The 15,984-nt window shown below is 33.7% G+C and overlaps 1 protein-coding gene across 2 annotated transcripts in view; it reads left to right on the top strand.

The window, feature by feature from the left end:
- LOC109076703 (sodium- and chloride-dependent creatine transporter 1-like) overlaps positions 1–15,984 on the top strand; it is a 32,764-nt gene that overhangs the window by 14,496 nt on the left and 2,284 nt on the right. For both annotated transcript variants that reach the window (XM_042729355.1, XM_042729354.1), the window contains exons 5-12: positions 2,527–2,661; positions 2,993–3,096; positions 4,097–4,221; positions 11,759–11,871; positions 12,753–12,890; positions 13,906–14,008; positions 14,184–14,284; positions 15,251–15,421. In XM_042729355.1, coding sequence (XP_042585289.1) covers positions 2,527–2,661; positions 2,993–3,096; positions 4,097–4,221; positions 11,759–11,871; positions 12,753–12,890; positions 13,906–14,008; positions 14,184–14,284; positions 15,251–15,421 — 990 coding nt within the window. The remainder of the gene's footprint in view (positions 1–2,526; positions 2,662–2,992; positions 3,097–4,096; positions 4,222–11,758; positions 11,872–12,752; positions 12,891–13,905; positions 14,009–14,183; positions 14,285–15,250; positions 15,422–15,984) is intronic.

Here is a 15,984-nt window from a genome sequence, read left to right as displayed (position 1 = left end):
TCAGAATCTGATTAATTATTACGGGGCAGAAATACTAAGTGGCAGATTACCCCAGATTCACAGGCCTCATGGGAATTAGAACAGAGTTTGTTTACTGACAGTATTTTTAGTTCAGGTTTATTTCTGCATCTTTATAGTCACTTGAAAGTGGGATGAATGTAAGTCTGATCTGATCTACAGTAGAAATATTTGATTTAAATTGACATGCATCAGACATCTAATGCTATGAAGTCTATTAATAAATCATTACTACAGTCTTCAGTTTCACATGATCCTTCAGAAATCATTATAATATGCTGATTTGCTGCTCAGGAACTTTTTCTTCAATATCGATTTTGAAAACAGCTGTGCTGCTTTGTTTTTGTGGAAACCATGTTACATTTTTTTTTAAGATTATTTGCTAATTAGAAAGTAAAAAAAAAACAGCATTTGTTTGAAATAAAAACCTTTTGTAGCATTATAAATGTCTTTACTTGCACTTTTGATCAGTTTAATGCATCTTTGCAGAATAAAAGAATTTATATAAAAAAATAATAAAATATATAATAAATAATACAGATTTTTTTATTTAATATTATTTTTTTAATAATAATATAGATTAGTATAATACTATCATATAAATATATTAGAATATTTATTCAAATAATTATAATATTACATTATTATAATAATATAATAATTATTTATATATGACCAGTGAATTTTCACCCATCATTGACTTTTGTCTAGTGTGGTAGAGAGATTATTAGACCTTTTTTCGTTGATGTTTCGGGATTCATTATTGTTCAGTTGACATGGCTCTGGACTGTGGACAAACAAAGATGTCACAGAATGACGTGGAGAATTCAGAAAGAATCACCATGCACTGCATGTCCTAAACCGTGACCGTGTTTTTGTTGTAATTGGGCAGCATTGTACTTTTTGAGTTGAGCTCGGCTTCCCGAGGGAATTCAAGAGATGGGGTTTGCAGAAACAATTGAAGGTCTGCGGTTAAGTGGCGTGCTTTTAATGCGATGGGCTTGATCTAGAATGGCTGTCCTACTTTTGTGTGTCTATATGGAGCAATTACAGAAGGCTGCCAGGCTTGTAAGACCATACCTGGCATGTGAGCCAAGTCCATAAACCAGCAAGGCTTGGAATAAGCAAGTCTCATGTAAATGCTTTCTGATAACAATCAGTTTCGTATAATCAGAGTTCAAAGTTCAGAGTGTTTGGACCCAGCCGCTGAATCAATAAACCTTTCCTTGCTGAAAAATCAGTGGTGATCTGATAACAGAAGGTATTGAGACGTCCAGTATATGCATCTCAACTTCATTCACATGACACAATGCTCAGCATGTGACTAACACTGTCCTTGCTGTGAACTGAGAGAGATAAAATATATTCCAGAAATGCAACGCAGCAGATTCTCTACTGATAATATTAGGTTGAACTAGATTATGTTATCTGCATTATACGTGGCTTTCTACAGTCAGTCTAGCAAATGCTCTTAAATGCATATAAATGACTGCCAAAATTATTTAGCAAACAAAGACATTTATTAATCATGGAAAAATAAAATATAACTGCTACTTTCTTATGCAAAACTCATGTTGTGAATGGTCACCAGGACAATGCAAGGTCGTTGCTAGGGTGTTTTACGAAGTCTGATCTTTTTGAGAAATAATATCACATCTCTGCTTAACAAACAAGATTTGAGATATCAGTCATGGCTGCTGCACATGCAGTCGAGGATGAGTTATGTGCCAGAGTTTAATGTTTATACTTCCAATACCCAGCGACAGCAATATTAGCAGTAATAATAAACGGAAATAAAAGGAATCGTTCACCCAAAAATAAAAATTTGCTGAACAGTTACCTCAAGTCATCCAAGATGCAGATGAGTTTATTTCTTTATTAGAACAGATATGGAGAAACGTAGCATTACATCACTTGCTCACCAATGGATCCTCTGCAGTGAATGGGTGCCGTCAGAACGAGAGTCCAAACAGCTGATAAAAACATCACAATAATCCACAAGTAATCCACATCACTCCAGTCCATCAATTAATGTATTGTGAAGCAAAAAGCTGTGTTTTTATAAATAAATGAAATAAAGTCATTGTTATTTCCAAAACACTTCTAAGCAAATATATTGGTAGTATTTGATGTGAGAGGACAACAGGGGTTGGACTTTTTAATAGAGAAAGTGTCATTATGGATTATAGACTGATATCTTGGCCAGAACTAACAGTTTAAAGTTAAAATGACCTTAGTGAGGGATTTGATCCTTACAAAAAATATCAGTTGAGTCGTGTGGATTATTGTGTTGTTTTTATCAGCTGTTTGGACTCTCGTTCTGACGGCACCCATTCACTGCAGAGGATCCATTGATGAGCAAGTGATAAAATGCTACATTTCTCCAAATCTGAAGAACAAAAATCATCTACATCTTGTTAAATTTTGGGGTGTTTCTTGAAGCGGTGAGTTGTAGGAATGAAAACTGTTGACTGGACTGTTTGTTTGATTATATATTTTTTTTAACAGATTGTGTATTTCACTGCCACGTTCCCGTATGTGGTCCTGATTATTCTCCTGGTAAGGGGCGTCACACTTCCTGGTGCTTATGATGGGATCCTGTACTATGTCAAACCTGACTGGTCTAAGCTAGGAGAGGCACAGGTGAGACCTTTAGCTCTCTCTTTCAGCTTTGAGAGTATCAATCCTCCCATCCGCTTTGGATAAAATCATATGCTTTTATCCAAATGAATAAATGTAAAAGTAATTCAATACGCTTATTTTTTTTTTTCAGTTTTACTTTTCTCTCACTGCTTATAGGTCTGATACACAATACTTTAAAACTCTTTCAGTTTAGTGTTTCTAAGGACGTTCAAACTTTTAAACTTGACTTTTATGTCTCTCTCCAGAGTACCTGGAGCCACTTTGAGCTCAGTAATCATTTCAGAGGCGCATCTGTTTGTCTGACTGTCATTACTCTTTCTGTCTCTCTCAGGTCTGGATCGATGCTGGTACTCAAATCTTTTTCTCCTACGCTATCGGGCTCGGAGCCCTCACGGCCCTCGGCAGCTATAACCGATTCAACAATGACTGCTATAAGTAAGCATCCGTCACAGCCTTGAAGAGACAAGGACACATTTTTGTTTTGACGTCTTGTGTACTTTCTGAACCATTGTTGTGTCTAGTATGTTCACGTCATCAGAGAGTCCTGACCTTGTTTTATATGAAGCTGAATTTGATTGATGTGGCTAGCAAAGAGCAAACGGCCTTTCACTTTAATAGTAGGTCTCAAATGTCCTGGATACATTAGTAACCAGATGCACTAAATCAGCAGTCCTTTGCTTTGACTTTAATGTACGAAGCTGGTGTCTTTGGCTGGTTATATATACACTGACAATCAGGAATGTTTTAATTTAAAATTGTAAATAAAATATTTTTACGATTTAAATTTTTTTTTTAAATAAGCAAAAGGAGACATTACTGAATAGGCTATTATGACATTTTGAAATGCATACACATTTTTAAAATTCAGCTTTTTCACTTCAGTTCACTTAATATCAGTTAATACCATTACTAAATTACTTATTTATTCAATTAATATAGTTCATGTCTTAATCAATATTTTGATTATTTTATTATTTATATTTATTTTTGTTAATTGTTTATTCATTAAATATTTTTAATAATAATTTAAAGTATTATTATAACTGTATTATATTTGATTATCAATTATCTTTTATTAATAATAAATTAAAAATGTTTACATTATTGTAACCACAGTTACTATACATTTTAGTATGTACAAATTCAAGGTTATACATTTTAAGAGTGCAGTGGATTATAAAAAGATGTTATTAAATGCATTATGTTCTTTAATGTATAACCTTGAGTAGATAAGTGATTGAATGTATTTTAGCAATAGTTTTAATTAAGCACAAGAATATTTAACTGACAATAAGGTGGTATTGTTATATGTCTTTTAACTGAAATAAAATGATGACATTATAATGCATTATATCTAATGTGTTACATAACCATCTGACTGGATTTAAATAAAGATGCCACAACAGTTAATGTCTGTGTTTCCTTTTGTTCTCAGGGATGCTTTTGTTCTGGCTCTGATTAATAGTGGCACCAGTTTCTTTTCTGGTTTCGTGGTCTTCTCCATCTTAGGCTTCATGGCGTCCGAGCAAGGTGTGGACATCTCTAAAGTGGCTGAATCAGGTAAGAGTCTACAGTCATTTACTTCATTACAGATGACAGATTATGTACTATTTTGGATGGTAAGACAAACAAATGTATATTTATAAAGCATATTTACGTGTCTGCCAGCCCTGAAACAACATGCACCTTAATGCAGGTGTTTAATAATTCACTTTCACTTGTTTTTAGTGCACATAAGTGAATGCATTTTTGACCTGGGGCTGGTTCTTGTAAATCATTTATGAAATCCATATTTAATTCAAGAATGATCTGCTGAAAATGAATGAAACATGCATTGTGTGAGTCATGAACATGTGATATGATGATGATGATATTATACAGTAAATGAATTTCAGTGCAATTTGATATGTGGCTTTTATTGTGTATTACTGTAAATATTTATTGTTGGTTTGACAATATAATTGAAAGCAGAATATAAATGAAGATCATGTTTATACACAATGCTATCTGCTCTTAGTCATATTACTGTGAAAGGGACCAGACAATTAGCAGTTTGTTTTATTTGTGTGTGTGTGTGTGTGTGTGTGTGTGTGTGTGTGTGTGTGTGTGTGTGTGTGTGTGTGTGTGTGTGTGTGTGTGCTTGAGTTTCTAATGGTAAATAGCATAACGGTTCATGAATTAACAACTGTATGTCACTCATTATTTTTTGTATTGTGTGGGATTGTGTGTGTGTGTGTGTGTGAGAGAGAGAGAGAGAGAGTGTCTGTGTCTGTTCTGAATGCAGGTGTGTGTATGTTTGTGAGTTTTTCGACATCACAATTAGTACATTCTTCTTCCCGTTTGCTGTGTCCTGAAACACTGAGAAATATATAATTCCCAAAATATAATGCCTTGATATTGGAATTGAATAATTATAAAAGTGAAATCCTGATAATTCATGATAGAAATGAACAGGCATCACAGACTACATTAATAGTATGCGGCATGAAATTTAACGCCCCACATGTTCTTGTGTGACGCTCACGCATGCAGACGTGTTAGTTCATAACACATAGGCCTACATGTTTCACATTTAAAGTGTGAACACCAGACGAAGGCTTTCTGTCACTCAAGCTATCACTAATAATCTGTACATAACATGACCGTCCTATAAGATTGTCAGTAAATTCATGTCTTTTTACAGAAATGTCTTGCTAAAGGCTGTTGCATGAAGAAAAATGCATATGAGTGCACACTATAAATGTAGGGAAAGCAAATCCCTAAATGTGACCCTGAACCACAATACCAGTCTTAAGTGTCAATTTTTTGAAATTGAGATTTATACATAATCTGAAAGCTGAATAAATAAGCTTTCCATTGATGTATGGTTTAGTAGGTTGAGACAATATTTGGCTGAGATACAACTATTTGAAACTCTGGAATCTGAGGGTGCAAAAAATTCAAAATACTGAGAAAATCACCTTTGAAATTGTCCAAATAAATTCTTAGCAATGCGTATTACAAAACAAAAATTAAGTTTTGATATATTTACAGTAGGAAATTTACAAAATATCAATACAATATTACAAAAATCTTTACTTAATATCCTAATGTTTTTTGGCATAATAGAAAAATCGATAATTTTGACCCATACAATGTTTTTTTGGCTATTGCTATAAAAAAAAAAAAAAAAACTCCAGCAACATAAGACTGGTTTTGTGGTCCAGGGTCACATATTTTCTGTACTGTTTTCATCAAGTACAGTGATCATAAATCTAGATGGTTAGTCATTTTTTTTATAATTGTTTTTTTTTTTTTTTTAGCCAACCTCTTCATGCAAAATAAATATTTTATTTTTTTTGTAAATAAAGCTTAAACAAATAAAGATCACAAGAGTACATTTTAAAAGAGAATACTATTTAATTATTTCTGCTTTAAAATTGCATGTTTATTTAAAGTGTTACTTGCAATTTGTTTGAAAATGTTGACTTAGAAATTTATATTAAATTTCACACACACACACACACACTTTATATAACTTTTATTTTAATAAGCATAATTTTTTGTAACAGATATAATTTTACAATTTGGTGGTTAAAAGATGTGAACATCATGTTATATTCTGAACTAAAGACTTTGTTGATACTTTCATATTTACTGATTCATCTACCCATCATCTGTAGCATGTGCATTTAACAGAATTTAAATCTACAGAATCAGTAAAATGATTGAACTACATCATAATTCACCTTTTGTGTAAAATTTTAATTCAAACTAAAGTTAGCCCCAGAAATGGAAATTAAATGTAGTTTAGCTAAGCTTATGAATTAGGTATGAAGAAACCGTGGGTAGATAAATCTGGGTAGTCCGGGTTTAAAATCGTACAGCTTGTAGCAGAGCTCCATTTAGTGCTAGTGGTATTTTACCCTTACCCCTGCATGGTGAATTAGTACTGTCATTTCAGACTCAGTTGAGCTCGCGGCGCAGACGCAGTGCACTGGTTTGTGAGGCTCAGTAAAGGACAACGTGTTCTTGGCCTGAAGGAGACACTATGCAGCAAGACTAAATGACTATGAAGAGATAATATTTTTAAATGACCTGGTAAGATCCCATAAACTTCATACAAAGTGACCCTCACGTCCTTGAAATGAATGAATTTTAATCAGATCTCTGCTCATTCATGTTGGGGTTAACATACCAATGTACTGCATGCTTTAAAGGGGTCAAATCATGAGGAATCGCATGTCCTTGCTCTTTTCAGTCAGCTTACCATGATGCCAAATTAAGTTTAATATTAATTGAAATATTAACAAACTAAATTGAGTGTAGGTTGCAATTATTTCTCAATGAAGTAATCATTGTTTCTGGTTTCAGAAGTAGATACCTTATTCAAGTCAATAAATTAAATGTTATCTGAAATAAAAGAAACTTAACATTTCTAATTTTAATTAAGTGAATAAAATATATATAATACTGCGTTACTTGGAAGAGGCAGCTTTTATTTTATTTGGAATGCTTGGATTTCAGACGTCAGAAACCTTAAATATGATTGCCCGCATGTTTTTTAAAAATGAAATAAAATATAAAAAAACTAAAATATGTTTTTGGCACAAAAAACATTACAAACAGAACTCAGGGGAAAAAATATGATATGGCCCCTTTAAGAAATCATCAAGAATGCACACATACACACACACACACACGTAGACATGTTTTGAATGTACATGTGTAGGAATGAGTGCGAGTGTGTGTGAATCTCATCTGTGTGATTGTGTGTGTTGGTCCTTGTCTTCTAGTGTGTTGTCTGTGTCAGTGTGATGTTTAGAAATAGATCTCGAGGTCTAAATGAGGCTTTCTGTGTCCGTGTGCTTGTGTCGTGATGTCTGAGTGGGTTGTGATGTGCTGTACTTCCAGACGATTTTAAAAAAGAAAACCAATGCCACATTGTTTGTGGCTTTTTCTAATTTTTTTATTTTCCTGCAGCACACAATCGGATGACAGTTACAGTTCGAAAGCGAACCAGATTCCCCATCATAAATTTGATGCTTTGACTAGTTTTCCTTGATTGTCTTCAGTCCCGTTCTATATATATCTTGTGATTCATATTCATTTACTTATATCTCTATATCTATATTTTGGCTTTATTTAAGTATTAATTTAAGGATTATTTAACCAGGAACTTTGCCTCTTGAGATGTGCACATCTCGATTTCAAGAGGGGTCCTGGAGCAGTCTGCCAACGCAGGTAAACCTCTGATATCTAATGTTAGCATTTACACCTCTACTACAGCCCAGCCCTAAAGTCAGCACCTACGACCGTCTGCCGCACAGGCAGGGCAGGCCCGACATGCACAGCGTAGCCTAGCCTCATTCCACAATTAGGCTCATCCATCTTAAGAGACAAAGCCAGCGTGTGGAAAAAATGAAAACCGCCGGCACTCAACGCCTCCTTTAACCCCAACATGATAAAAAACGCTAACATCTAGCCCTAACCTTCTCCAAATAGTCGCTTGATGTTAATATAAGACACGTCTCTCTTTTGGCTCTTGACCATGTATTTCCATTACATTTGCCTGGATCTTGCTCCATTTGTCATAAATCAGGCCTAGTTGTTAGTTATCAACTGGTAATACAAAAATATCCCACCTCTACTAGTCCTTAAAGGGGTCATGTAATGAGAAATTTAATTTTAAATTATGTTTTCATATTTTCTATGAAAACTTTAGGAACATAGCTAAAAAAGAGCATTTACTGAAAGTACTGAAGCATTTTTTGAATGTAAACACATCAGTGACGCCTGTAACTTGGCCTGTCCTGTCACAGTAATTTAATAATGACAATCTGATTATTCCTAAACACCAAGTTTGTAAATCCTAAACTCCAAGAGCTAACTAGTGCATGTAAAATGTGCTGATCCTGTTGTGTGTAGCAGAAGAATGTCAATGTTTGATATCAGCACTAAAGCTTATTTTAATAGTCTTCACATAAAAAATCTTTACGCAGAAGGTGTTTGATTCTTCTATTATAATAATTGCAAGGATAAAATTTCACCCATATATTACGATCTGATAACAATATATATCATGATATGGTTTAGTTGTTTGTTGATATATCTCACTGAAGACAAGTAAACAGTCAGCAATCAAATAAGAATAAGAAACTAATTACAAGCAATAGGACAAAAACCTACAGTAGAACAATTAAATAAAAATGCTTCATATATTGCATAAAGTAATTAAATGTATAAAAACACTACATATTCTTCACTGTGTAAATTTAATATGCATTTATTCTTATTAAAGTTACGAAAGTGATTTAGTCGAGCAGTGAGAGATTTTCTCTCTTTTGTTGTTTGATTAACATGAAAGACAGCAGGAATATTTGACTGCTGTCACTTTAAGAGCCGCCCAGATCCAATATACTTTTACACGTTTTCTTTCTCAGGTGTTTGCCTTCACTTAAGACTTACTGTGTTTATGAGGATGCTTGCAAAGACGGCATTTCAAGTGTGTATTTAACCATTCAAGGTCTATAAATCGGCAAAAATAACTCTCTCAGACAGCGTGCACATACAGCGAAATGAGGTCTTTTTCGCAGCAGATTGTGTTTAAATGGCTTAAAATCACTTGTTTTTAAACGCAATGCTTACAAACGATAAGTTTTCGTCAACATGTAGCACAGTAACGTCACATGTAACTGCCAAAATTTCTACTGGTATATCACCCACCCCTACCACCCATAGAAACTTGTTAAGATTATTCAAAAATAGAATCTAAAATGATCAGAACGTTAATGGAGATGTATTTGATAACTGCTTTCAAGATTGCAACAGTAAACATATATACAGTATATGTTGTACATTTTTCGCAATTGCTATCAGATTAAGGAAAGTTAAAACACTGACTACTTAATATTTTTATTCACATTTTATTTATGATAGGTATGTTATCTATAAACTAATACTGTAAAATTACCATAAATTAATAACAATACTATTTCAACATATGTCTGAAGCATCAGTTGATATAATATTTCCTTGAAAGATTTCAGTTTCGAATAAACGTTGAGTCGTTTATATATATGACTCGTTCAGTCACAGTAATGCAATATTGATGAAGTATGATATATACTATTATACCCATAGAGCTAGAGTAAAATATATAGAAAATGTTAAAGCATGTACTGTTTCTGTAGAATCTCTATAGCAGAATCTTCTGTAGCAGAAGGATCTCAACATTACAAATCAGCGACTGAAGCATATTTTTTATGGTCTTCACTTGAAAACATTTTAAGAATGATGTGTGAGGGCTTTTTACGATATCAAAGGTGTACTAAGCGATTTTTGCCAAACAATGTTGATATTTGAAAGCACCAAAACAAACATGCTTGTACCCCAACAGGACCTCGCCCCTATTTTGAAATCTCCGCCCCACACATACGTACACAACCATAGCAACAACGATCGCAGAAACAAGTGAAGATGACACAAGCATATTCAAACAAAAGCCAACAAATAAGTCTTGCGAAGCGATGCAAATACAACGTTACTCAACTATCAAGAAGGAAAAATACAATGCAACATCGGCGTCCGATTCCAGGCCTTCCCGCTCCTTGAGTTCTTTCCACCGCTGGAAAGCTGCTCCGATATTTACGCGGGTCCTACCTCTAGCCTGATCGTAACCCTTATTTTTAATGGTTTGTTTCTCTGATATTTTCCTCTTTTTTATCTGCCATCTCTCTCTATCTGTAGTTGATCTACTAATATCTGTCCTGTGCACTCAAATTGAGCGCTCTCTTCTCGCTATCATTGCAAGACACGCCCCCTTACTGCTGATTGGCTATAAGTGTGTTTTGGGACTCGGTCCGATGGTGTGGTCAAAAGTGTTTTTCAAAAATCATTTAGTGCACCTTTAATATTTGAAATGCCACACATAGAATAGAATTTGTTAATTTATTCAGTAAAATCTAAAATGATCTCTGAAATTTTTATCAGAACATTGATGGAAATGTCTTTGATTACTGGTTTTAAGATTACAAAAAATACTTTAATCAAGAAAACATAACATATCCACTGATTTTTTTTTAAGATATTTTTGTATTCAAATTGTATTATCTATAAAAAATGTTTAGTAAAAAAACTAATGACATAATATTACCATAACAGTATTATTATATTAATAATAATATTTCAACACATGTCTGAAGCATCAATTGACACTCTAGAACATGGCGCTCTGGTCACAGTAATGAAATACTGACAAAGTATGAAATATATTATTGTTCTTAAATGCATAAAGTGCTAACTAGAGTCAAGTGTATAGCTAATACATTAAACCCTGTGTTGATCCTGTTGTGTATAGCAGAAGAATCTCAACTTTAGACAAAAGTTTGTTTTTTAACCAGATCCCTGATAATTTCTGATCAGTATGAGCGGCTCATTTCCATGCGGAATGTCTTATAAATTGATCACAGTGCAATTCAGGCTATTTTTGATGGATGGAGCAGCTAAAAAAATAAAAATAATGCGAGTGAGCGCAGCTAAACTTCGCTTTTCATTTCACATGCAAAGAGGGTGCATACATAGAAGTCATAAAGGCAAAACAAACCATTTACCATGATAATGAACTAAACAGCGGCACTTTTATTATGAAAAACATTACAAACAGCATCAGTGGAATAAATTAAATACTAAAAATATGTGAAGGTGTGGACTTGTGTGCTGTGATATAATAGTATTATGGCAAATGACTAACAATTTAGAAGGCCTTGATGTTAGCATGCACTTACATGCCGCTAACGATACGCTGCCTAAACACGACATTACAGCTCATCTCCGGTAAAAGCATTCGACTGAATTGAACGATATAGAGGAGCAATAAAAAACAATAAACAGTAGGAAAACTCAACTCGCTGCACCCCTTTTTTCCACGAGCTCTCACTTCGTTTCACTTCATCCAGGTGCTTCTATCTCTCATTCTCTACTCATTCTCTCTCTTTCTCTCTGATTGAGTTCTGTCTCTCTCTGTTCTGTTGGTGCTGTACGTATGTATGTGTGTCTGAGATGCGGGCAGCCTGTAGCCCATGGTGATACGTTTCTCATGTTCCTCTTCTCCCCCCAGGCCCTGGTTTGGCGTTCATAGCGTACCCTAAAGCCGTTTCTCTGATGCCCGTGGCTCCGGTGTGGGCTGCCCTATTCTTCGTCATGCTGCTACTGCTGGGACTGGACAGTCAGGTCAGCTCACATGCAGACATTTAAAGGATCACGTGTGTGGTTTTTATATGATATGAATGGCCAAAGTTTAAAATGCCACCCACGGAAATCTGTGAAATTATTCTGTAAAATCTGTAAAATAAAAATATAAATAATAAAAATATAAATATAAATTAAAAAAATAATAAAATCTAAAAATATTTTCAAAACATTGATGGAGATGTATTTGAATACTGCTTTTAAGATAAATATATATATTTTTTAATGCCATCAGATCAAGAAAAATGTATCAACTGACTTAATATTTTTTATTAATATTTTAGTATTTATAAAAATATTTATCTACAAACTTATACTGTAATAATAATAATAATAGCATGTCAGTGGCATTTTTTTCTAAATATTTTCTAAGTATATTATTAAAACTAAAACAAAACTTTTTTTAGTTTAAATATAATTATCATTAGTAAGAAACATAACTTAAACATAAGAAACATAACTGAAATAAAAGAAATTATAAAACAAACTAAAACTAAAATAAAAATGATAAAAAAAATAGATGTTTTAAAAAAAGAATTAAAAAATGCAAAACCAAATTACCAAAACTTTAACTAAAATGAAAATTAAAAAGAAAAAAATAATTCCGAATATTAATAAAAACTATAACAGTAGAATAACACTGCCATGAATCTGAAGTTCCAAATGTGGAAATTATTAAATCTAACTTGAATCTCAAAGCTGTTTTTGTTTCAGTTGTGAGATGACATTTTCCTTTCATTTGCTGGAGAACTGCTCTTGTGTGTTTTTGATTAAAATATCACCATGCAACTGAAAATGTTTTGAGTTTGATTTTGAAGTGAGCCCATTAATAACACATTTGACCACTGTTTTTTTCTCTGCAGTTTGTTGGTGTGGAGGGTTTCGTAACTGGCATTCTTGATCTTTTCCCTGGAAAGTATTACATGCGCTATCAGCGCGAAATTGCTGTGGCGATCTGCTGTTTATTATGCTTCATTATAGATCTCTCCATGGTTACACAGGTGAGTCCTCTTAATGAAACACCCCTTCATCAGCTGTGAGAATATCAGCATCAGTCGTGTGGCTCGCCATTAGTCAGATAAGAATATAATGGTTTGTCACAAGTCCTTTCTCTGGGTATTAGATCATCACCCTCTCAGTCAGAGGCTGAGCTTTCTTCAGTCATAATTGCTGCTGTATGTGGGAGTGACGTGGCTCATAAAGCTCACAGTGACTCAAAGCTTTACACTAGGAGACTTCAAAGAATCAAAGCCAAAATAACCTGACAAGTAGCATTTGTGATATTGATTAATTCATGTTTTTCTAACACAGATGAAGGTGACAAACTGTTGTGAAGACAACATGAAACAACATTCATCACACATAATTTTTTGATTATGGGAAAATAATAGGAATATAATTATTTCAATAACTAAAAATCAACATTTTGTAGTTGCAACCTCCATTATGGCATATTTTTGTTTTATAAAATGTCATTTATTTATTGCTTGAAAATAACAAAATTATAAGTCAGGGTTTGTGTTTCTGTCCTAAATTCTGAAAGTGCAAATCTCATATGATATGGATATAAAACAAGGCTCATATAATATTTAGTTTTAATTCTCGAAATAAATGCTGTTCCGTTGAACTTAATATTTATGTATCAAAAGATGCATCACGGAATTTAACATTGATAGTTATTAAAAATAAAAGTTGTTAACAGCAAATCAGCATATTCGAATGATTTCTGAAGGATCATGTGACACTGAAGACTGGAGTAATGATGCTGAAAATTCAGCTTTGATCACAGGAATAAATTACATTTTAAAATATATTCAAAACGAAAACCGTTTAATAAAATTCTAACAATATTTCACAATATTTTTACTGCAAATGAATGCAGCTTTGACTGGCATAATATAATTTTTTTCAAGAATAAAAAAAAAAAAATCATACCAACTCCAACAACATGAAAACAACATGACTGATTGTGAGGCATTTATGAAGTAAAAGTTTCATATTAATTTGTGTTTACAGGGAGGGATGTACGTCTTCCAGCTTTTTGACTACTACTCAGCCAGTGGAATGACCCTACTGTGGCAAGCATTCTGGGAATGCGTGGTTGTCGCGTGGGTTTATGGTGAGAATCTCTTCTTGCAGCTGTTTTTCCATTCTCTTCTCGTCTCATCAGTTTATCATGAGTACTGTAGGCATTTCTCTTATAAGAACAGCTTGTAGCACACTGTGCTGACAGTAACACTGCTGTAATCCCACACACACCCAAAAGAGCGCTGACTTCATGCCGCTGTGTGCAGGTGCTGACAGGTTCATGGACGATATTGCCCGTATGATCGGTTACCGGCCATTCCCGTGGATGAAGTGGTGCTGGTCCTTTATAACTCCATGTGTTTGCATGGTGAGTGCTGGAAAATACTCCCACCTGTTCATGCATTTTAAAAATAGTTACGCCTGTCAATATTTATGCCATTTAATGCTTCTCAAACTCAAATTGAGCCCCATTGGTTTCCGTGCAATTTACCAAAAAACAACACTATGAAAAAGATTCATGTAAAAACAGAAAACCTCTGTTGTAGCTTGTTTTTGTTCAAAATAAGCTGCACAGACACACAAAAAAGTTGATATAATAATCTGAATATTGTTATTTTAGTATCATTGAGGTACTATTATAGTTTTTTTCAATATATTTCTGTTTTCATTTTAATTCTCGTTAAAGTTTTAGTAATTAAAAATAGTTTTTTTCTATGTTTCTTTTTTTTATAATGTTAATTTCATTTTTACTTGTAGGTATTTTTTCAATATCAAGATGAACTAACTGAAAATGAGATAATGACATAAAAGAAGTTTATTTTTTATTTCAAGTAATGAAAAATGTTTTAGTTTAAGTTTTAGTGAACTATAATAACCCTGGTATCTAAAATTAATTGTGCTTAGTGTAAGTAACCTTTTTTTACAATTAGTACTACTACTGCAGTTTTATAAATGTGTAATTTTCTTGTAATTGAGATCCAAAAAACTAACGAAAAAAAAATGAATGTTTTCAGTTTCGAATAAACATTGAGTCATTTATATATATGACTATATTTCATATTTAAGTGTTTAACAAGTAATACAATAAATAAAATAAATAAATGTTTTTAAACAACTTTTTTTAATAGTTGACAAATTGCATGGAAACCAAGGAGGTCAATTCGACCCACAACACAGACATTGTAACAAATTTATACAGCCCCAAAAAAACATGTTTTTTCTTCTTTTCAAAAAAACACAACATCATCAATCACCACAAAAAATAAGAACTATTTACAAAACGTTCAGAAATATGCTCCTGCATTATTCAATTAGATGTTCTTTACGTCTTCAGGGTATCTTCCTATTTCACCTGCTGAACTACAAGCCTCTGACCTACAACAATGTGTATGTGTACCCGTGGTGGGGAGAGGTGATCGGATGGTGTCTGGCTCTCTCTTCCATGCTCTGTATCCCCGTTAGCCTTGTGTACAAGCTCTCTGGAGCCAAGGGAACATTCAGAGAGGTTTGCACCATTTCATCCTATTCAAACCACTGCTCCATTAGCCAACACATAAGAGGTGTGGAGAGCATTGAACGAGTAGCTTTGTTTATGTGCATCATTCAAATTCTGAGTATCGGCCTCAAAAACAAAGTCCAAAAACAGCAGTTTATTGTAGCTGTCGATGCATTGGAGTTGGACTATGGGTCAGTTACCTCACTGAAAAGCATCAGAATTACTCATGAGAAAGCGATGTGTGTATTTATAGTAACTAGGCTAATGGTTGTCATTCCTCTGCAGATAGACCACAATGCTTCACCCCCTCAATGTTTGCTTTCAAACACACACTGAATACTGAATACAGATGAGGTCTGTGGCATGTTTGTGTAGGAAAACTAGTGCAGGAGGCTGGAGGAAATGGAAAATAATAGGGCTGTCAGTCAAATTAAACAGTAATTGTGATTAATCTCGCGCATTTTATAGTGCAGTGAGGCATTCCGTTACTTTTTAAGGAAGGAAAACTAAATGTTATTTTGGGGTTTAGCCATTTTTGAGGATGACACTAGGAAAATATGCTAATATCTATA

The sequence above is a fragment of the Cyprinus carpio genome, chromosome B8 (genome assembly GCF_018340385.1).
Source record: "Cyprinus carpio isolate SPL01 chromosome B8, ASM1834038v1, whole genome shotgun sequence".
In the NCBI taxonomy this organism is placed as follows: Eukaryota; Metazoa; Chordata; class Actinopteri; order Cypriniformes; family Cyprinidae; genus Cyprinus; species Cyprinus carpio.
Note: the sequence above shows the minus strand (reverse complement) of the source record. Positions and strands in the feature narration are given on the sequence as shown.